Source organism: Corvus moneduloides, chromosome 3 (genome assembly GCF_009650955.1).
Source record: "Corvus moneduloides isolate bCorMon1 chromosome 3, bCorMon1.pri, whole genome shotgun sequence".
NCBI lineage: Eukaryota > Metazoa > Chordata > Aves > Passeriformes > Corvidae > Corvus > Corvus moneduloides.
In genome coordinates, this window is record NC_045478.1 from 107993681 (window position 1) to 108017225 (window position 23545).

The window sequence follows — 23545 nt, forward strand, 5'->3', positions numbered from 1 at the left end:
ATCAGAACTGCTTGGCACAAGCAAACACTCCGCCTGCTCCTCTCCCTCTCAGCTGCACTATAGGCAGGGCCAGAGGGAGTGCTTCGGACCAAAGGCTACAAAAAAACCATCAGATTGTTTCTGCAATGAAGGAGGAATCAGGTTGTAGAGCCTGAAGGCAGCTCCTTTCCCTCCTGGTTGGCTGTGCAAGCACAGGACAGCAGGAGCTGTCCTGGCACAGATGTGGCTGAGGAGGGGCAGGTGGGCTGCCCCATAGGAAAGCCAGATTTAGTGCCCAGACCACCAGGAGCAGCCTGGCCTGGGGACCAGTCCTGGCTCACCACAGGTCCTCTAAAACAAGCTGCAGGGGAAACCCTGCAGCCTGGAATTTGAAAGCTAGAAACCTTGGTTGTAGGCAGAGCTGGCAGACACTGGATGTGAGGCTGCTGCCTGTGCACCAGCGATCTCTCCTGGGCTGTGGGAAAGCAAACACATTTCCTGTCTGGCTGCTGAGCTCAGTCCGGCAGAGCTGACTGCCTGTTTTACTTATAGGTCCAGTTTTTGGGGTCTCTCTGGTATTTCCTCTTCCTACCTTCAGAGGAAAACAAAAGCCTCCAAAACGTACCCAGCTGCACCCTCAAAGGCGAAAACAGAGGGTGAAGAGCCCTGTTCTGTGAAAACCTCCTTTGAGAGTTGAGGAAACACCATGACATTGTGGTGGAGAGTGTGCAGAAAAATTCACAACGCCAGAGGTTCATGTCCAGAAAGGAGACAGAGGAGTCCTGTAACTATTCAAATAAAGGGAGAGGCCATGGGGCATTTCCCCTGAGGTCTCTCAAATTATTGGAGGATGCAGCCTCCTTTTTATCCTAATTTCCTGGCCGCAACACCCTCTTCCTTTCCCCATTGGCTGAGATACTTGGAAGGTACAGACTTCCCAATATGCCTACCACATGTCCCCGTCTTATATGCACATCCCCCCGTTTTTATGTATAGCAGAACAACATTCGTAATTCTATTAAGTCTTTGTTCTTCTTCTCTAGGTTCAGGAATTTAAAATGGCCTTGGCTGAGCAGCAGTCCGTGTCAATTGGTAACATGTTCTAGAACTGACAGTTTTTCCCATTACTTCCCTGTCTGTAAGTCCCTGGCCAAATCAACAAGCAGATTCACACAGTCTGTAAAAACACATTCATCTTACTCCTTTCAAGAGGAAAAGGGAGTAAGTCAGGAAAAGAAACCCCTTGTGGCTGAGTGCTGGTGTCTGCTGACCCTAAGTTTTATGCAGAGGGTTGGGAAGGGGCAGGCCCCCACTGGCACATGCCACAGCAAGAGCCTGGCTTCGCCCCCCCCCCCCCCCCACCTGACTTTACTGCACCCCCAAAGCAAAGCCCAGAGCTCCCTGCCACCTTATGGATCAATAAACTAAATTTTTCATAAACTCAGTATAGAGAAGAGAGGCCAGGACTTGTTATTAATGCAACAGAGAAAACTTTAGACCTTGCTGAGACCTTTACTCTTTCAGAACAGAGCCTCCCAGCACCTCCAGCGGTGCCAGGGGGTGTAAGGCAGCCTGCTCAGGCTGTAGGTGGGGAGGGGACAGCTCCTTTCCTTCATCATTATCTGATTAGGCACTACTTGCCCAAAATGAGCCTCCTATAAATCAGGGGGTGCTGGGGGCCAGCTGGGTGTTCCAGCCTCTGAAAATGCAGCACTTGGCTGTGGTGGCTGATAGGGGTCAAATGGTGTGCTTGGGTTTGTTCACAAGCTGGTGGTGTTTTGGAAGCCCCTCAGGAGGAGATTTTACCCCTGCCATGGATGATGCAGAGCAGCCCCCAGCCTGAAGCTTCAAAGTTGGCAACAGCTGCTTTGGGTTTCACCCAGGGCCCCCCATGTCCTCCTGCCCAGTGTGGCCGGGGGCAAGCAGGAGTGAGGGGGTTGCCACGGTGGGAAGACTCCTGCCTGTGTGCTGCTGCAGGGGATGTGTGGCCGGGGGAACTTGGGGACACCATGGCACGGGTGACAGGATGGCCAAGAAGCATCTGAGTGCGGAGGGTGCTTATCAGCCTGAGGATGCCTTTTCCCTCAGCCACTTCGTCGTGGGAATGTGCCTGACACCTCCGGAGTCCTGCTGGCTTGGAGGTGCTATGGGGGGATGCTGCCGGGACACCCTCCAGGCTTCGGTGGGGCGGGCTCGCGTTTGGTGGGGGCTGTGCACCCCTTTCCGCCGCACCTTAAGAAGCGAGCCCCGACCCCCGGCCGCCCGCCCCCTGCCCCGTGTGGGCCGGAGCCGGGTACCGGGGCCGGAGCCGGGTGCCGGAGCCGGGTGCCAGGGCCGGGTGCCGGGGCCGGAGCCGGGTGCCGGAGCCGGGTGCCGGAGCCGGGTGCCGGGTGCCGGAGCCGGGTGCCGGAGCCGGGTGCCGGAGCCGGAGCCGGGTGCCGGGGCCGGAGCCGGGTGGTGGGGCTGGAGCCGGGTGCCGGAGCCGGGTGCCGGGTGCCGGAGCCGGGTGCCGGAGCCGGGTGCCGGAGCCGGGTGCCGGGTGCCGGAGCCGGGAGCCGGGAGCCGGGTGCCGGAGCCGGGAGCCGGGTGCCGGAGCTGGAGCCGGGTGCCGGAGCCGGGTGCCGGAGCCGGGTGCCGGAGCCGGGTGCCGGAGCCGGGTGCCGGGTGCCGGGTGCCGGGTGCCGGGTGCCGGAGCCGGGTGCCGGAGCCGGAGCCGGGTGCCGGAGCCGGGTGCCGGAGCCGGGTGCCGGAGCCGGAGCCGGGTGCCGGGTGCCGGAGCCGGGTGCCGGGTGCCGGAGCCGGGTGCCGGAGCCGGGTGCCGGAGCCGGGTGCCGGAGCCGGGTGCCGGAGCCGGGTGCCGGAGCCGGGTGCCGGTGCCGGGTGCCGGGGCCGGGCGGGCTCCCGGCGCTTCTCCCGAGGGCCGGGAGAGGGCGATGTGCCCCCGGCGGCGGCGCGGGCAGCGCTTCCCGGCGGGAAGGGGGCCGCAGCCCAGCGCTGCCCGGGATGCTCTCCAGGCCCTGCTGCTCCCCGGGCGCCGCTGCTTTGGGGCGTTCCCTCCACCCCCGGCACTTTTGGGGCTTGGCTTTCTCAGTACGAGCTCCGCGGGTCGCTAAAATTAATAAACGCCCTTTCTAGCAGCGGCTCTGTCCCGGACCCAGCCTGAGCAGGGCAGGGGGTGAAGGATTCGTGCTGCCCACATCTCACTTCTGGGCATAGACTCTGGGTGCTTCTGGGGTGGGAGGCTGGGGCGACACTTTTCTCCTCCCTGTGCCACTCCAGGGTTGGAGCCCCCTGGCAGCCCCAGCCCCTGTCCCCCGGGAGACAGCTTTCCCACTCACACTCTCATTCGAGTCCGCGTTTTGTTCACTTCCCTGGCCTTGAAAAAATACCAGTTCCTTGTTGATGTGAAATGTAAAAAATAAAAGTTTAGAAACTCCTGGGAAATGGGAGAAGTGGGAGGGCCCTGCTGTAGTATCAGCTGGTTTGATTCATCTTTTGCCACGTAGTTTGAAGTCCATGAAAGTGGCCACACTGCTTCTGCAGTCCCAGAGGTCCCAGGGATGACCTGCCATGCCCAGGACCACGCTTCTCCCCCCCACAGTGGGGCTGTGGACACAGCTCTGCCATGTCCTGCACCTCAGTGCCTGACCCACCACAAGTGATGCCTCCAGCAAGGAAGGCTCTGTGTGGGGATTTACTGCTCTGGGGGTGGCCCCAGGGGCTGCTGTTGCTTTTATACTGTCAGGTGTTCTCTTCCCACCCCTACATCTCTTCCCACCCTTAGGGGACCTGTCTTGGTAGTTCCTGCTGCTCTCCAGGATGAAACTGTGCTTCCACTCTGGAACAGCCAGAGAGCACAGAAGAGCTGCTGCTGGTGCCACTGAGAAGAGAAAGCCCATGGAGGAGGCTGACAAGTGAATCCCACCGGGGACAGCTCTGGAGGAAACTGCAAAAATTTTGGGCCCCAGCAGCTCATCCCACTTCTGGCCCTGCTCCACTGCCTGCTTGAGGCTGGTGCTTTGTTTGTTGGGACTTTGTGCCTCCTACCTTTTATTTGGTGTGTACTGATGATGTCAGACCTCTGGGCCAGCTCCCCCCTCTCCACATTGCCTGGTGCCAGGGTGTTCAAACACACTTCCCCTAAGACAGAAATCTAAGTCTTGAAACCACTGGGACAAAAGAGCACGAAGAGAATAGAGGCACAACATTGTTTACTCAAACACCTGACCAGAGTGAGGAAACAAAATCAAATACTTTAATTTCTGTGGCTGACCTCTGTGTCAGAAGGGGCTTTTGCTCCAAGACAGTTTACATGCTGCTTTCCATGGAAGGAACCCCAGGACTTCCGCAGGGACACACACACACACAGAGATCTACTTCTCTTGCAGCAGTGGGGTTGGGCTCAGAGAATGGAATGTGAGAAGAAAGGAGTCTGTAGTAGCAAGATAGAGATGCTACAGATATGTTTCCCCAGTTGTAAAGCATCTGTGGCTAAAAATCATTTCCTACTGGCAGTGTGGTATCTTTTTCTACTGCTAAATTCATGCTTAATTTCTTTTTATGCCTCCAGAGCTGCAAGGGGAGATGGCAGGATCCGTGGGTGGGCTCTGTGGGGTGCCACGTGCTTCCTGCCGCCATTCATCAGCCCCAAGCAGGTGCTTCAAATGTGCCCCGATGCCACTGCCACATTCTGCACGTGCCCAGCTGCTCTTCCCATGGGACATGGCTTTGCAGGCAGGCTCACAGACCCTGTGGTTTACAGGGGGATCATTAAGGATCAGAAAGGATGTCTCTTGAGCACTTGTGTACCCGCATGGTCCAGCCCACGGCACTGCTGCCCAGGGAGCATCCCCAGGGGAGGTTGGTGCCATCCTATCCTTTGAACCCTTTTTATCCTTTGGCCACGGGTGGGACAGGCAGTGACAGTGGCTGCTTTGGTGGGCAGAGGTTCCAGCAGGGCAGGTTGCAGCCTTCTGAGCCTGCCAGGGCGCTCACACGCTGTCTCTGCAGGGACAGTGGCTCCTAATCCCCGTGCTGCCCAGGCTGCTCAACAGCATGTGGGCCTCTGAATAAACAGAATTTAAGCCTGGAATTTGGCATTCATCTGGCTGGCCTGGAACCAAGACCTGTCCCTTAAAAACCCACAGCCTCCCTTCACACCTCTGGCAGCGCAGTGCTCAATGTGCCCTAGACATAAGCGTACACTCCTGCCAGGCCTGCAGCTCACATCCTCTTCCACAGTCCTGCAGTTTTCCTGTGGAAACAAGCTCTGAAATAGCCTATAATTGTAATATTACCTACTAGGATCAGGTGCTACCTTCTCATAGCTGTGTGTGGATCTCAATGTGTATCTGGACTGCATGACTTTGAGATTTAGACATAGTACATGCATACCTTGCAATAACCCTCCTTTGCACAGACATTGTTTTTTTTACATGGTTGCTCAGGCTAGTTTGAACAGAATACAATTGAAATGATGCTTTTCTAAATGTGTATCTCTAAATGATCCAATATCCAGGTGGTGTATTTCCATGTCTCTGCATAGCAGCAGTGAGAGCTGCTGGTGGGCAGACCCCAGCTCCCTGTTGGAGGGAGCTGCACGCCAGGACTGACCCCAGCCCTCCTGCACAAGCTGCTTTTGCCCCACCAGTGTAACAGCAGGCAACAGCCCAAACTGTCCCAGATGGCCTGAAGCAAAGCACACCTGGTTACATGGATTGCTCTGGAGCATGCAGGAAGTCACAGCTGCTCCCCATCGCCCTGGGAGTGGTGCTGGTGCTGTGGCTGCAGCCCTATGGGTCTCCCAGCAAGAGATCCTGCAGGGTTGCATGTATCCCAGATGTGTATGGCAGCTGTAAGGAGGTGAGTTGGTTTGGGGAGGCTGCAAGTGGAGAGGGAGGGAATTGTCCCTGTTGTGTGGTGGTTGCTGGAAAGGGAGTTTCCTTGGGCCCATCACTGCTGTGCTGCACGGAGCAGGTGCACAGAGGAGTGACAGCAAGGGCTGGGCTGTGCTGTGAGGGCACCTGGGCTGGCTCTGCTCTTGTGTTGGGGGTGAGCCAGTTTGCCCCTGAAGTCAGGGTGAGGGGTGTGTGGTGGCTGTGGGCCTCCCCTTGGGCCACGCTGTGGGGGAGGTGGGTGGCTGGGCAGGGGGGTGCCCAGGAATGTGGTGTGGGGCTTGGAGCAGGGCAGCCATGGCCTCTGGCTGTGCCTCCTCTGGCTGGGCAAGGGGGCAGCAGCAGCTCTGGTCTGGCTTCTGCCCACCCACAGGATGCTGGAGAAGGGCAGAACAGGACTGTGTTGGGCATTTCCAGTTCCTCAGGAGCCTGAGCTTGTCTCCTGGCAAGGGCCAGCATATTGTAGGGTAAGTGCCCCAGGGACCTGCTGGTCACCCTGCTCCCTGGGTTTCTGGATGATGGTGCTGTCTGGCTTCAGAACAGGGACTTTGGTCTCTGCTGCAGCTGAGCTGGTGCTGCTGCCTATTTGAGGAGAGCCAGGAGAAGCTGCAGGCTGTGCTCATCACCACTTGCCTCTCTGCCTCTTCTGACTTCTTGAAAATGTTCTGGGTTCCTGCCTCGTGATGCCAGAGTGCTCCCTGGGACAGGGGCTGAGAAACAGCTGGAGATGCTTGTTCCTTCAGCTGAGGGAGAGACCTGTTCTCGTGGTGGTGCTTGGATGAGGACAAGGCATGGAGGTTTTCCCTGTGTCTCATCTGTCTTCACCAAGCTCCAGTTTCTGACTTAGCTTTTGTGTGGTTTATTGCTAATTTTCCTCCTCCCCTTCTGAAATCGTTCCATTAGCAGGGTGCTAAAGAAATCTGTGAAATAATTATCCCAGATCTCTCTAGTGGGTTTGCCATGTGATGGTGTGTCTGCATGGCTGTATTAATAGTATCATACTACTATACATCAGTTTTCATCCCAAAGTGCTTCCCGTGCCGAGGGGTGAAGCCTGAATAGAAACATACGGCACGTGAAAGGGAGCTTCTGCCTCACCTCCCAGACCCCTCAAAGCCATGGGGTGTGAGAAGACCCTTCTTGCTGGTCTTGCACCAAATCCGAGTTTGGTCCCCCAATCCAGTTGGGATCTCCCATGTGCTTCCCCACCCACAGTGGCTTTGGAGAGGGAGCAGAGCAGTGGCATTTTGTGGCACTGTACATCACAGGAGGAGCACGGGGTATGGTTGCCTGAAATGTGCAGGTGTTTTGACAAGCTGCTGGCCCTTGCAGCAGAGCTGCCTTTCATGGGAAGGCTCTGCCACCTGCTCAGCTCTGCTCAGGTGTCTGTGGCCAAGCTCCTGACAGCACGTGGGCTGTTCTCTCACAGGGATAATGTGCCTGGAGTCATACTGAAGTGTTAAAATTGCAAACAAGACCCAGTTGAGAAGGGTTCCTGGTGGGCATGTGCACAAGGGGACACAGGGTGGCTTTCCCCCCCTCCCTTGTCTCCATTCCAGAGGTGCAGGTGAGGCTCCTCACCAGCCTTCTGCTCCTCTGGAAGGTCCTGGTGGTGAATTCCTTAAGGAAGCCATGCCCTGGCCCCTGCCTCCTCTCCTCAGGGGATGTGGGTGTGGGCTGGTGTCTGCTGGATGCTCTCCATCGCCTCGCTGGTGGGAGGAGGAGAACCAGAAGCCGTTTGGAATCAGGATTGATGGGGTTTCTCCAGGTGATGTAAAGAGACTCTGCATTTCGTTCCAGCTGTCCAGCAATAGAATATATTTAACTTTAAAAAAAAATATCCACAGTATCAAAACACAAGAAGTCACAATCCAATACTCAGTGATATAAATAGGCGTACAAATGGTCCTCTGCAACCCCTCAGTTTGGGCTCCAGTATGAAAATGAAAGGTGGGCTCACCAGCAAGGTGCAAATGGCACAGGTGGGCAGGCCCCTGCTCCCTCCTTCCTAGGGTGGAAAAATCTGATGTACCCATACATGGCCAAAACCAAGGAGAACACAGACTTGAGCCAGCGATCCCCCTCCCAGCCTCGGGAGCAGCGCCTCTGTCTGTGTGTGGTGGGTGAAGGAGGGGTGTGGGTCAGGGTGGGATCACTTGCTGGGTGTTTGGGAGAGCACTGCCATCACCTCCAGGCAGGGCTGGTAGAGGTGAGCCCCTGTTTTGGTCCCAAGCCAAAATGTGCCATTCCCTTTCACCTGCCTATTGAAAGCGTTCTTAGAGCTGGAAGATGAATTGAGCTACTCTGGCCTTGCCATTCTTAGAGCCTGAATGAAGCCTTCACTTCCCACTGCACCATTCCAGCAGTGGGGACAGGGCATTGTTGCTTCCCTCTGGCCAGTGGGTGGGTGCAAGAGAAGCAGGACTTGGCTTTTAGCCTGGCTTGGTTATTTATACAGATGACAAGAGGAGGAAGGATGGCTTGTGGGTGGCATGAGCTCTGATGGGATTCACTGTAATTAACCCTGGTTCAGTTGGTGCCACTGTGAGCTGGGGTTTTGCAGCATGCTGCTCCCACAGGGGGGTGGGAATGCTGAGTGCCAGTTTGGGAATTAAATTGCAGCACTGCTTCAAAGTGCATCGTGTGTGTGTGAGCATGAAGCAAAGTCAGCTATAAAATACAGGGCTGTGTTGCCACACCGTGGTTAGCAAGCGTGTGGGAGAAGACATTGCTTTTAACTGGGAGGAATGTCAGATCCAGCCAGGCTTATGGGTCCCCTTGTACCTGGGCTTGAGATGTCAAGGAACTCTCAGTGGTGTCTTGTGGTGGATGCAGTTTGGGCTGGGTAGCAAGAAAATGCACCCTGGCTGGAGTGTATGCATGTGTGTGAACTGCAGGGTGAGCCCAGAACGAGCAGGAGGCAAGGCTAGGGTGGAATAAAACCCTGGAGAATACTGGGACTGTGACTCTCCAGCTTCCCATCCACAGAGCTCAGCACAATACTCACAGCACGACTTAAGGGGCGATTTCCAGCAGAACTGAAAGGTCTTCATTAAAATGTGTGACAGTCAGCGCACGTGGGCAGGAACATGCAGCTTTGTGTCTTGGGAAGCACGGGGTGTGGCACAGATGGAGTCACAGACTAACACTCCTGACCCCAGGCTGCCTGTGCCGGAGCTGCTCCCAGCACAGAGCCCCGCTGACCTTCCTGGCTGCGATTGCCACGGCTGCTTCTAATTAAAATCAATTAAGCAAATCACCACAACAGGCAGAAATAAGGCTTTTTGTCCTGGGTGTCATTTGACAGATTTCAGAGTGATGCCAAGGCCCTGCAGCAAGTATGGCCAACCAGGCAAAAGGCTGGGAGGGTGGGGCTCACCTGCCAAAGCACCTTTTCCGTGGTAAATACAGATTTGGCAACACCAACGAACTTGGGAGAAATGTTACTGTGCCCTGCCTTGCAATGGTTGGGCTGACCCAGAATGAAGCTGGTTTTTGACTGGCTACACATTTGGGTTGGTTCCTACCTGGAATTGCTTTCCAATGAGTAGTAAATCAGTTGTTCAGCCCGGTTGGGTTCAAGTACCAAGAAACTATTTCATTAAACCCCTTTTTTTTTTTTTTTTTTTTTGTTTGTTTTTTTTTTTGGTTTTTTTTTTTTTTGAGAAGCCTGGTTTTCACAATCAGAAAGGAGCAGCAGAAAATTCCGTGTTGCTGGCAGACGGGGGTGAAGCAACCGCGTTTATTCCTCGTTACCCACTATCACTCTTTAGCTGTAGAACTCGCGTGTCAAACATCTACATTTATAAAGCAGCTGATGGTGCTGGGATAGCTGGGTGCCATGCACTTTGGACCAGCTGGAGGGCTCGGGCCTGCCACCTCTGGCTGTGCTGGCGAGGAGGCAGGGCTGGGTGGCAGCAGCAGTCACAGCACAGCTCCCACACGAGGGAGGGGATTTATCCAGGCCCGGTGGAGGTGGAGGTGTTGTCCCCTCTGCAATGCTTCGGAAAGAGGTGTGAAAGCGCTGGGTGGTTAATTTTACCCTAAAGAGAAAGAAAGTGATTGTTGATGGGAGGGAAGCTCCAAATTGTTATTCATAACTGTGTCTTCATGGCACGGCTCTTATCAGTGCCTGGATTGTGGGCACCACACACACCCCCTCCAGCTGCTGCCAGCTGCCCACAGGCCCACAGAACTCTGGCCTCTTGTGAGAGGAGGAAAACCAAGTCATAGTGGAGGGTGTGATACTAAAGATGGGATTTGCAGAACCCCCTGGTGACCACAGCCCTGCCCTGGGCTCAGTCTCTGAGATCCCCACAGCTCCCCTCTTCTTGCCATGGGGAGACCTGAAGCCAAGTTGAGGGGCACACCACTGCCTGAGAGCAGGCTGCTGCTCACACCTGGGCTGGGAGGAGCTTGGCAGGGCGGGTTTTAGTCAGGGCTATTGGAAAAAGCACAAGGATTTATCATTGTTATTGCTACCACAGGACAGCCTTGGGGAAAATGCAATTTGATGCTTGCTGCCTGGTAGCAAGGCCAATCTATAAAGTGGCTCCTGTCCTAAAGCAGAGAGTGGGAAACTGTCTGCTTCTAATTAAAATCAATTAAGCAAATCACCACAACAGGCAGAAATAAGGCTTTTTGTCCAGGGTGTCATCTGACAGATTTCAGAGCCTCTGAAGTGGTGCATTGAGTGTTTTCTTGGCTTCACCAATTTCATAAAAAGGTGAAAGATAAGAAAAAATTTTACAGAGCAAAACCTGAAAGTAAATTATAAATCCCACACCTCGTCTGTGCAGTGCTGCACTGCGGTCCCAAACTCCCTCCCGCAATAAATGCAGCCAGCACCCAGACCTCACCAAATTGATGCTCTCAGAGACCTGCAGCCATCCCAGGGAGGGCAGCATTTCCATTCAGTCCTTTCCCAGCCAATCCAATTCTCCCATCCTGGCTAGAGCACAGAGACAGACAGCACCAAATGTGGCCCAAAAGGTCAGCAAAACCCTGGTGATGCTGATGAGGAGCTAATTCTGCCCCTTTTTGTTCCCAGGGGACCTTTTGTACAGGTGCTGGGTCTCTGGGATGGGGCATCTGCTGCTGATCTGACATCTGATGCCTCAGCAGATGCAACTTTTGGAAGTTTAAGCCCAGTGAAAATGTCAGCTTGTTTAATCCTCCCCAGCCTGAGGCTTCTTGTGCTGCCTGTCCACTACACATTTAAATCCACCTTCTAAAAGTGAACCCGACTTCCCAGGCACCAGAAGTTGTTCTTAAGCCATGCTTGCTGCTCCTCTTTCAGAGCTTCTGCACTCAAAGGTTTTGCCTGGTTCCTTTTATCCATGGCCTGTTATCCATGTCTGCAGGGGCTCCTGCACACCCATCCTGACACCACAGCACAACTAACTCTATGCTTAGGCAGTGTTTGGTGTTTGCACTTGACCCAGCCATTCTGTTTTGGCAAAGGTGAGAGGTTACTGTTGCTCTTTGTCGTTGCACTCACTGCAGCTGAGTGGGCAAGTGGTTTGGGCGGCAGGATAACTGTGCTGCTCTTCCTCCTGAGCACTTCCAGCCCTGGGTGGACAGGAAGCACCAACTGGTACTTGCCTTCCAAGGAAACCTTTGCTTCTCTGCTGCTCGTGTTGTGTGGCTTGCGCCGCTCTAAAACTTGATGGGTTTTCATCTCTTTTCCTCTAAAATGACAAATGCAAAGCTTTCCTGTCTGCACCATGAAATGATCTTCGCTTTCTATGCAGCAGCCCAGAAAGCTGAGCTCAGCATCCCTGTTTGGATACAAGGTAGCAACTAAATACCTGTTTCTGTCTATCCAGCGTGGCAGACCAAGCCATGGTTTAGGGTGTGAGGCAAGGGAAATGCATCCTGAGTTATTCCTGTGGTTCTGCCATGGGGTTGCTTTGGAAACCTGTCATTTCCCTTACTGCATACTGCTGTTTCTCAGCTGTACAAATACACTGCCCTAGCTGAAGTCTGGCTTGGTAAAATATACAATTAATTGTTTATATTATGAATTTGCCTCCTTGTTTTTATTTATTTATTTTCCAATTAAGACTGCTGAGATTAGAGGAAATGCTTGAGCCAGCATCTTCACAGCGAAGGCCGGTGTTCCCAAGGCTCCCAACTCTCTGCCCCTTTCTCCTTTTCAGGCAGCCCAAAGCTTTTTATAGCACACAACCATGGAAGGGTGAAGTGAAAAAAGTCTGCCATCCATTCTGATGCCTGCATAGGATAAATGTGCATAGTTTGGAGGGGTCCTGTCCCACCACGAGTTAGTTGGGACTGTGGATGATGCTTTATCCTTAGCCCTTGAGAAGGACCTCCTGAGCTGGGGGAGCAAAGAGGTACTGATGCCTGCTTTCCACAGGCTGTGGGCTCACAGCGCAGGGCGGGCATTGGGCAGGTAGGAAACTTTCTGGGAAGAGAGGTCTTGCATTAAAGCCAGACAGTGTCCAGACATCAGGAGAACACCTGGGCCTGTGGGGAGACTAAGCCAGAGGTTTACACCAAAACACCGAAGGAGCTTCCTGCCCCAGCAGCTCTCTGTGGGATCACCGACAGGTGCCCTGCCCAGCACAGGGCTCTCCTCCACCCTTGGTGGGCAGCTCAGGGGCACTGGCTGCTGTTTGACACCCCAGCTCTCTTTACAACAGGAGGTATTTTAGCTGACAGGACCTGTTCTGCATGAAAAATAAAAACCTTTGTTAAAAGCAGACCATCATACCAGGAGAGGCTAGACACTTGTAGAGCACTGGGGTTTGCTGCCATCCCTTTCTCACCGTCTGCCTCTTGGCAGGAGCAGTGGGCTGGGAGTGGGTCTCAGCTCTGCCATGCCTGGGCGGCTCCCTGTTTTGGCAGTGGGTTTGTGTGAAGCTCCTCTGGCTGGAAGGACTCTCCCTGGATGGGAGCAGCCTGGCATTGTCCTCTTTCAGCAGGGCTCCTCCTCCTGCCATCTTTCTGGAGTGGAAAATCATCCAGGTGCTGACACCACGCTGAGGATCAGAGGGGTCATTCCACCTGGATGGCCACTGCAACTCTGCACATCAGGTTCAAACTATGAAATCCCAGCCCTACCCCGTTTGGCCATGGGCCTTCCAGCCACAACAGCTCCCAAAGCACCAGGTTGTGATCCTGGAGCTTCAGACACTTACCTGGGGAAGCTTCAGCCAGGAGCACTCGGCGCGCTCTAAGGGGATCCATTTCCAAAGCACAGAGACGCTGCCAGCAAGTCCCTTTCGGAGCAGGAAAAGTCTCGTTCTTTGGCTCCCCCAGTACTGTTTTACACGAGAGGCTTTTGGCAGCACAAGGCTGTACTCGCTGCCCTAGAGGCGAGGTGCTGCAGGACACCGGTCCTGTGCTAGGCATGTGTCCCCTGGGCTGGTGGGAGCTCTGGTCTTTGCATGGTGGCAGCGGATGGAAGCAGGGCGTGGCCCCAGTCACTTCAGCGGTACAATACGATTTACAGCAAGCACTTTTCTCAAGACATCTGTGGGGACAGAGCTTCAGTGAGCGTCATATATACACAGACAGCTGGGTTGGACCCTCCACTACTGCAAAGCAGTCAAGGATGGAATCTCGGGGTGGGAAAAAAGTACCACTGGTTTGCTCTGACAGCCTGTACATATATCTATGAATAGCTCCTTGGCATTTGATGTTCGCAGCCAGCGTCCTTTAACAGCGAGCATAAAAAGGAGGCAAAACGTCTTCACAGCGACCTCCCCCGGGAGGAGAGAGAAAGCAGCATCTCCCACTCCCCTGGTTCAGCTGCCTGCTCAGGTGCCACCTTCGCCAAGGGTGTTTCCTTGTCCGGGCACCCTCGTCCTCCTCGTCGGCCGCCCACCGCGTGCTGGCCGGGACCACTCCTAAGCCAAGCCATGCTTGCCTCATCTCCGCTGCTCGGGGCCGTCAGTGCAAGTCTGCGCCGGCTGCTCGGCATCTCCGCTCCGCTGGACGGGCAGGTGAAGCGGGCAGACACAGGGAAACAAAACAAAAGGGAGAAGAAGAGAGACAAAGGGTAATGAAAAGGTCCGTGGCCCACGGCTGCCAAAGGAAATCTCTCGCCGTGTTTCTCTGACCATACTTGTCCCAGCCACTACAGCTGCTGTGGGATCCCCTGTTCCTTGTAGCCTGTGAGGAGGGAGGGGAAGGGAACATGATTAGAGTTAATTCCTAACGAGGACCCTCGGTGAGGCTCAAGCAAGCCACAAGCCTGGTTTACCAGGAGTGGCAAAAACCACGTGGGAAAACAGGGAGGCTGCCACATTGCCCCTCGTGGCCAGGCTGCCCGGAGCAGCCACCCTGCCCTGCTTTAGCCAACAGCTGCCTGGTGCTGCCACCTTCCTGGCACAGCCGTGGGGACGCTGGCAGCCAGCCCTGCTGCTGTGGCACCCGCCTGCCACCAGCCTGGCATGGGCACAGGCAGCTCTGCTTGAAGAGATTGTAAAGGCACAGAAGTACCAGCGGTCACCAGTTCCAGCCCCATAACCTAAAGCTTTCATGGAGTGTGTTTTCCTGCAGTGCAGGGGAAATGGATGCCCTTGTATCCTGCTCCAGAGACACGGCTGTTCCCAAGCACTGACCTGGCAGATTGTGCATCCGACACGCATCTCTCCTTGTGATCTATTTGTGTTTGAACCTCGTCCTCCCAGAGCACTGCCAGGCAGGAGGAGGTTGGTTTCCTCTCTCCATCCTTTTGTTCCCATGCTGGCTTTTGCTAAGGGTGCTCCCCAGCAGCAACCAATTTGCACTGCAGTTTGCACAGGTGAACAAACACTTCTTGGAGGAGAAGAGGAATGCCTTGGATCACAGGCTGACATGTCAGAGTTCAAACAAAGATCTCGGGATGCCTCTAATGATATTCTCACTGCCTGGTTCTGCACTTGCTTTGCTTCAGCCCAGCAGAATTACAGGTGCTTTAGTTAGGGCACAGCAGCCATCTGGTGGGCCTGGAGGAAACTGAACTTTTCAGCAGCAAAACCAAGGAAACTGCCTGGATATCTGTTCTTTCACACCCTTTCCTCTCCTGTGGCCATGAGGTTTGATGCTCTTCCCAACCAAGACAGCAAAGCCTTTGGGGTCCCCACTGTGTTGCAGCCCCACGGATGTTGCAAGGGCTTGAGCAGCTTGTCCTGCTGCTTGTCACAGCTCCTCGGGGTCCTGGGCCCCAGATTATTTACTGTCCTGCACACCGTGCTTGAGGGCTGCAAATCCCATAGAGGACAGCTCCATCCCCCAGGAGGGCTAGGGCAGGGAAGGGCAATAGGAGAGCATCTGCAGCTCCTGTGCTGGTCCAGGATAATGAGAAAAATACTGGATTTTTTAATGCTTTCCTAAGCGGTTGCAGTGACTGTGCCAGAAGCTTTACCCACTCTCCTTCCAAGAGAAGCTGGGCTTGTTATTCTGACTGTATCAATGCAAAAGATCTCCTTATTAAAGAAGCAAACTGTCCTTTCTTGCACTGCCTGCCACAGTGAAGATCTTTCAACTAAAAAACTTTTTAAAATCTGGAGGGGTTTTTTTCTTAGTTTAAATAACGTAAGTAGCCTGTCATTTTTATATTTTGAATTTCAAAGAGGCCTGACATTTCATATCTCAGAAGAATGCTTAACTTTTCAAACACTTTCCCATTTATGCTTTGTAATATTTCTTTCCAACCCTCATGTTAGTCTTTTTTAAGTGCCTTACAGAAACTGAACACAAAATACCAGCAGGTGCCAGAACCCCTATCTCTAAGGGACTTTTTGCTGAACTAAGAATTGACTCCAGCAAATGAACTTTGCTGTACTTTGGAAAAAATCCACACATTCACCCAGGCTTGGCAGTCTGGATCTCCTGCTGTTAAACAAGCACAAGGGACAGATTAATGACACTTAACTGAATTGCTGCCTTTTGTGTGCAGCTGAACAGAAAGACTCTCATCTCTTTCAAACAGCTTTTTCTAGGGGGCAAAATGATGATTTCACATGCATTTATGTTTTAAGTGTGAGCCAGCTCTGAAGGCAAGGTGAGCTGGCTGGAAATCTGTACTTGGGGCTTGTCTATGGCACTGGTTTAATTGTTTAGGGAGCACAGTTAAAAAAAAAAAAAACCAACCAACCAACCAACCCCATGGACCAAAAAGGTGGGGCCTGCCTTAAATCCTCAGCAAAAGTAACAGTAACTTGCTTGTACAACCATGCCTTTTATTGAGATAGAAGAAAATTAAGACTGAGAAATCCTTTCAGTCTGGCTATTGGTGTTGAAGCTGGCTGGAAGGAAGTTACAGTGGCCAAGCCTGTCTCTCTCTTTACATGACCAAAGTAAGGCAAAAAATGACCTGTCCTATGCTAAACTCGTTTATTACAAGATTTCAGACGTAACTTATCAAATAGTTTATATGTGAAAATAGTTACTGCATTTCTTGCACAGGAATAGCTGTTCTGTAGGAAGCAGCTTTACGTTAATATGCCTGCAATAAAGTTGAGGTGCAATCCTGTACAACAGACAGCTCCGGGTTCAGGATTAAGTGGGCCTGTGCACAAAGTCACTGATTTAATCCAGTTTACTTGAAATTACACTTCTCCTGTAAACCATGGCATGTAAGACTGAGGCAAAAAGAACTCAGTCTGTGCACAGGCTGTCCTTCTAGGGCTGGGTTTGTGCAGAGGGCGGCTTCAAGGCTGAAATGGGTTCCTGCTCTGCTCCGAGGGGGCCCTTGGGGCATCCCCAGAGGCATTTCAATGCTGTGTGAAGATTTTCACCATCCCTGGGGCTGTGCAGCCAAAGGACAGACACAGAGACAGTCGGACACACGTATGTAGAGGCACATGGCTGGACTTGGGCTGGGAGTGGGCAGCACTGGCCAAAGCGACTTCCAGATGTCGTGCCCTGACCGATGCTCACTGCTCTCCACGGGAAACTGCCTCGGAGTGTGAGGAGGAGGAGGAGGAAGAACAGAAACAAACTTACCTTGTGAGACTTTGATGGTGAACAAAAGGAGGCAAAGGAACATGAAAGAAAGAGAGAGGGAGAAATGTAACTGTAGACGATATATCTGAAACACATGGAGAACCAGAAGAGAATGAACAAACTGAGGCTGCAGAGTAAACAGAGAACAGCTGCTCTACCATCAGACATTCACACCAGGGCTAAACATTACTTAAAATCCTTTACTTGAAGTGGATCATTTCATTTGGGACTCTTGTTTAAAGACGATAGGGCAATCATCATCTGCTTTTCCAGCCCCAAGCCAGACAAGCTGGATGGGCTAGCACCTCTGAGCAATGCTCCCAGAAAATCTTTCCTCCATGTCATCGGTATTTCATGGGTTTGACTGAAGGGGAACCACTGAAGGAAGGCATCAAACAAGACATCACAGTGTACCAAAGGGCACATGGCATGCCATTCACAGTCTGGGAGCTGGGAACACTACACCTGAAGAGTTTTTGGTAGTTTCCCTGATGAATTTGCTTGTGTCCACAGATAACTCACAACCACAGCATGCCTCAGCCTGCCTGGGTGCTGCAAACACTGGTGCTATTTAACATTCCTACAATAGTTTAAGAACTTGCCCCACCACTTCATTTGGTAGGAAACTGTAAAAAAGGGTATTTTAACTACTTTCCTCAGGCCTAGTTTGAGTGATGGCTCTTTTTAGATTTTTTTAAAAAGAGTAATAAGTCTAAGCAGGCAATTTGTCCTCGGAATTTTCTTCATCTCATGAAGGGTTACCAGTTGTTTTGGGCCTTCTGCTCCCCTTTCCTTCCCAGGACAGCCGTATTACCTGCCCTAGCAGAGGTCCTGCAGAGCAGAGAGGTTCGGTGATGCTCCCCAAAGTCCCTCGGAGCCTGAGGATACAGTGACTGTGCAATCATCTACTGCTGCTTCTGGCAGGGTCTGAGCAGACCAATTAGCAAAGGAGTGACAAGGATGGCATGATTACAGGTGAGTTCTCACTACTGGCTGGCAATAGCCCCAAGAGTCAGCTGAAGCCCCCTCCAGTGAACCTGAGAGCGATGGTGCAGCCATCGTTCATTCAGAGGCCAAAAGCTGAGGGAGGGCTTCCTTCAGAAAGCAGGCTTGACTTCTTGGCTGCGTTCAGCAGAGGCAAAGCAATGCCTGGACATACAGTCCCTGACTTGTATCCCCTGTGCCACATCAGCAGGACATTACTATATTATTTCTCTGGTGTTTCTGTCAAGAAATGGCACACAACCTTTTATAACAGGCTCTGAGCAGGTGGGGACTTCTGGAAAGGCCATTCCACTGTGTTCATTCCGCACAGCGGGGCTAATGAAGATGTGGGCTGGGAACAAGGTGTGCCTTAGCAGAGGGAGCTTTGCCTGGAAAGCCTTAGGAGGCTCGTTTTCCAGTTGGCCTTGGCCAGCTAATTAGCTCTGGTTTGCCTCAGCTCTGTGCATCATCCCCGCAGAGCTGGCGAGGGCTTTGAGGAGAGCACAGTGCAGCAGTGCTGCCCAGACATTTTTTGGCAAAAGAATTAAGTGCTCCTTTGTAATTCTACCTTTGCCTTCAGACAGCAGGTACAGCAGAGGACTGTTCCCAAAGCCATATGGCCGCTTAAGGAAGATATCTGTGGTGTCCAACGGGGCCAGCTGGCAGTTCGTTTAAATTAGCAGAGAAAATACCCTGTGCTGTGGTGCTGCCAAAAGTAATTAACAGTGACAGCAAAACTGCATTCAATTTACTTTCCTTCTGGGATATTATGCTGCTAAAGTGCACCTTAGAGGAGATGAGGGTTGGACAGGACCCCCCAGGTCAGTCGGTCTCTTGCTTGTCCCTGACAGACACGGGTCTACCCACTCTTGGGGTCTTCCAGGGACAGAGAGAGCAGATCTTGCCATGCCACCTCTGCAGCACTTTGACCTTACTGGAGGAAAAATGTCTTCTAATTTCCACACAGGTCCTTCCTGGTGTTATTTAAGTCTGTCTTAGGCTGAACTGCTGCCCTCTCACATTGACTAGCCCACTGAACACCTTCATCACCAACACGCCTACTGTCTTACGGTTCTCTGGACTCTCTCCAGGTTTTCCACTTGAAGTACAGCCTCCAAAGTTGGCCACAAGCCTCACCACAGCTTTATGCATGCAGAGAAAGGTGATGGGATCAGTGAAAGCCCTACAAGCTCTGCTCCCACCTGCCTGTGTGGTGTTTGTTCCCTCCGTAGCAATGTTCCCCCTGTGCCACTTGTGACTCACTGCAGCCACCACATCCTTCCCTGAAAAACAAGTTGTTCCCTAGTGTGTATTTATGCAGTCAATTAATACTTCCGTAGAGTCTTGGGCTTGTCCCTGCTGAGCAGCACTTACTCTTTCCAGACCATTTCTTTGATTTGCGTGGATCCGGGCACTGTCCAGCACTGGTGTGCAGCTGGGGAGCCTCTCCTCCAGTCCATCCTCAAGCCACAAATGAAAATACTGAGCAGAGCTGGATTCAGGAGGGACCTTTCAACACACCTCTCTTTATCTCTTCCCAGGTCAGGAAAATCCATTTAGAGGACAGTTCTCAAGCACATTTTCACGCAGGCCACGTCCCCCTGGCTTGCTGGTAGGAACGCTGTGCGAGACGGGGTCAGCATCTGAAGGTTAGGGATGGCTGACTGCTGCCACCTCACACAAAATTAATTCCTCTGCCACCAAAGGGAATCAAGCCAGCCTGACACAGCTCGCTCTGGACAAACCTGCAGTGACTTTGTGGGGGTTTTTTATTTTTGTATTTTATTTTCTAAATGCATGTGAGTCACTTACTTGATTACTTCTTCCAGTAATTGAAGTATACCTGATTGGCCTATAATTCTTCTCCTTGTTCCCTCATTAAGGACAGTATGCCATTATCTTCAGAGCAGACTCCCCCTTTCCATGCCTGGGAAATAGCACTAGAAGATGAAAAGTTGCAACAAGGCTCCCGTTCAAAAGGCATGTGGATGTGGCACTTGGGGACATGGTTCAGTGGTGGACACGATGGTGATGGCTTAAGACTCAGACTCAATGATTTTGGAGGTTTTTTTCAACCTCAGTGATTTTATGATTCTGTGGTTCTAACTCCCTCCCAGCTCTCTACCAGCTAACAGAGAGGCCCAGATCCAGGGAGCAAGGTACTTATCACTTAGGGAAAGTCCGAGCAGAGTCTCCAACCCTTGGCTGCTTCCCACCTTCCTCCTCACTGCCAGCCCTCACCAGCTTAGACAGCATCCTCTGTGTTCTGCCTCTAGCCCATCCAAATAGCATGGCACCCTCACAGGGACACATGGGATCGACCACTTCAAGGCAAGGGGACTAGAGGTGGGCAGTATTTTCACATTTTGTTAACTATTTCCCATCTGCACACAGATTTAAGTTGCGATGGTGTACGATTTCTGTCCAGTGCCTCCAATGGTTTGCATGCAAACAAAACCCAGCCAAGGCAAACTGTTTCCTGGCAGTGTTCTTAAATGAAATGTCTTATTTCTTGAATTTGAAACATGGTTTCCTTCTTAAGTTATTATTTTATTTTTAGCATGATAACAAGAACCACTTTGGGTCTGACAGGGCTGTTTGATCCACCTAAGAGCAACCGATCACTTTACTCCTTGTCTCAATTGAGTTTTTTCTTTTATTCTCCATCAACCAAGAGCTGCCTTATTTACCCACTACTTTCTCTGCATGGCATGTAAACTTAAAAGCAGCTATTTAATGAGATGGAAAGAAACTCCCAAGGGCTGCAACTCGTCAGATGCTGCTGGTGAAACATAAGACATGCTGGTTCCTCTTGCCACTCTCTACTACCACCAGAGGGATGAAATACTGCTGCTGTGCTTGGGGACCTCTTGATTGAGCATTCCCACCACATGCTGCTCATCCATCCTCTGCCTCCCAGGCTGGTGGAATCCAGCCAGATGTGGGAAAGAGTGTTTGGGAGATACTTCCAAGCTGTGTGGTTTTCCTCAACAGTGAAGGTGGAGCAGAACCTCCAGTAAGACCCTCCTAAGTGCCAACCCCTCCAGCTGGAGAGCAGGGCTTTGGAGCAAAGCAGGTCACAGTTTCAGTGGTGATTCTTTATCAGGACAGATGCTTTCCTGACTCTCCCCACCCCTGCAGAATGGGGTTCTGCCAGACAGCAAACCGCACACGGGGGCTGCCCCGCAGAGGAAGAGCAGAAGAGCTTATGATTATGAACACGCAGTTATGGGATTACACACAAATCCAGCAGATTCTTAAGGACACATCACACATGTACACCAATTCACAATTTAGCCTCAGAAATCACCTGCTCTGCAGGTACATCTGGAAGGAAACGTGGCAGGTGGTTTGCAGGGTAAAGCAAAGAGCAATAGTGCCTTCATCCCGAGGAAAGCTTTTACTTTGCACATGTTGAGGTTTTTAATATCCATCGTTTGCTCTGCATGAGGACTGCCCTAACTGAAGCTGGCTCAGAAATTAGCAGGTGGTTTGGTGAGAGGGTTTAACCCCTTGGGTTGGCAGCTGAAAATGTGGACTGGTTTCCTGCTTTTTGTTTTTTTCAATTTCATCCATTTTGTCTTTAGGCAGGTTCCTGGCAACTCCCTGAGATCCTCTCTTCCCTTCTGTCATGCAGCCACAGATGTCACCAGCAGAGATGACAAAGTGGAGCCCCTTCAAACCAAAAGGCCAGAGCTGCTGGTAAGATGGTCTCTGGGAGAAAGGCTTGCTTTGGGAACTGCCTGTCCTGTCGGCCTGAAAGATCTCAGACCTGTTTGGCTTGAGGGCTTTCCCAGCGGCCTCTGACAGCCTCTGGAAAGGGAGTGGGGTTTTGCAGATGCCACCAGCACCCTGAGCTCTGTGTGCTTCTGGCTTTGGAGGTGAGGTGAGGCTGTCACCTCAATCCTCTGCACCAGGATACAGGAGGTATGATACAACTTTTACACCAGTGAAAGCTTCTACCAGATAAAAGTTACTGTATTCTGGGTTGGTAATATCTACTAACTGGGGACTTAAATTATGTAAATTTTAAAAAGGATTCTTCTTTCCTTAGGCTTATGTTTTAGTCAACTCCAAGGGTGTATGGGTAGTCTTGCTAGGAGCAGCTTCTGCTGCCTGCTGGCTCAGCCTAAGAATATGGTCTGAGACATGAAAAAAAACAAAACAGAACATTGGGTAAATGTATCCTGGGGAGGAAGGGGAGGGTCCAGGAGAATCCCCAGGGCTTTTTTGGGGACAACTGGCCCTGGGAGCAGAACCAGCCTAGCAGAAACATCTCACTAACCACAGATTTGCAGCCAGAGTTGCAAGGGAGAAAGGGCTTTCTTGTTCAAATGGATGTGACCACGGCAGACGAGGCTCCAGACAGCAGAGTTCACAGTGTTCCCCCTTCCTGCACATTTCATTTCATAAAGAGAAGTTCTTGACCCATGTGGTGGGATGGGAGGCTCTCCCACAAATGTCACAGGGCCCATTCCTACTGCCTCCTAGCAATTTCTCTGCCTACTGTGTTTCTCATGGACTTGCAGAGCCCATCCTGTGGCTCTTCTTCCCTACAGTGCAGCCCAGTGGCTTGCAGGGACATTATCTGGGACCCAGCAACACGGGCACGGAGAGGAGAAGTCAGGAGGGCGAGTGCACTGTACTTACTTGCAAGAATGACCATGTCCATGCCCCAAAATATGCTCATGATCCAGCCGACCATGACGATGGCCGTCAGGATCTGGATGAGGGCAGCAGCGATGTTCAGCCAGAAGACACAGCACATGTGCCGGTCAGGGAGGTCAGTGCGGGCCCCACACAGCACCGTGAACGCCGACACGAACGTTCCTGGGGAGAGAGCAGCAGCACAACACCCACTGAGAGCCTCGGCCTCCTGCCAGATCCCTCCCCTTAGACCTGCTCCCCTCGTAGCATCTCACTTCCCGTACTTGAACACCAGGGTGGAAAAAGCACTCTTTGGGTTTTGGCTCCTTCCCTCCCCACCCGACAGTAACCATTTATGCACTACAAGGGAGTGCTGTGTGTCTGTGGAAATACCTTTGTTCTGCCTGGTGGCTCTCCCCTGGGGAGAAACACTACACAGCAGCTCTAAAAAGGAAAACTGAACCCAGAGTTGCAGGACTGGCTCTAGAAATCTCTAAAGGTTTGGCAGTCTGCTCTAGAATTCACAAATACTGCTCTAGAAGGAGCAGACACACACAAAAAGGAGTGGCACTGCATTTTTGCACGGTGCTTTTCCCAATCACAAGCTGCTACCTGAGGGCATGTTTTAACCAAGAACTTTAGGAAGCTGAACTTCTTAAAGTGCTGGAGCCAGAGGATCTGGTGTGGCAGCCCTTGGCTCTGCTTGAGACCAACTTAGAAATCTTGCAGACACACTTCAGACTTCCTGAAATGTTTCAGATGAAGGAGTTTGTTGATGCATGAAAGTTAAATTTGGGGGGAAAAAAACTACACCACAGCAGCCTTTCACAAAGATTCTTCCTAAATTTATGCCATTGGACAAGGCAGGTTTTTTACTTTTAGCTGATGTGGTGTGCTCATGGCTGGCTGAAACTCACAGCTCAGGGAAGCCCCAGGCAACATACAGAAATACACAATATGGGTAAAGAGCAGAAGAAACTGTTCCTGGCTCCTATAAAATATGAGCTGTCGGCCAGGAGGTTCAGGCACCTCATCTAAGTATGGATTTCATCACCTCTTAGCATTATGAATTGTCTTTGGGC

General features: G+C 52.1%; 1 protein-coding gene across 6 annotated transcripts in view; it reads right to left on the minus strand.

The window, feature by feature from the left end:
* Window positions 1-7667: 7667 nt before the first annotated feature.
* The window catches only part of STUM (stum, mechanosensory transduction mediator homolog), a 48680-nt gene continuing 32802 nt past the window's right edge, over window positions 7668-23545 (minus strand). The window contains exons 2-5 of one of the 6 annotated variants that reach the window (XM_032103295.1): window positions 22467-22646; window positions 16833-16841; window positions 13037-13828; window positions 7668-9916 (exon numbers count right to left, since the gene is read on the minus strand). In XM_032103295.1, coding sequence (XP_031959186.1) covers window positions 13791-13828; window positions 16833-16841; window positions 22467-22646 — 227 coding nt within the window. In that variant the 3' untranslated portion in view covers window positions 7668-9916; window positions 13037-13790. Of the gene's footprint in view, window positions 9917-13036; window positions 14013-16832; window positions 16842-22466; window positions 22647-23545 lie in introns of all 6 variants that reach the window. The other 5 variants (XM_032103294.1, XM_032103296.1, XM_032103299.1 and 2 more) reach the window with 5 other exon arrangements.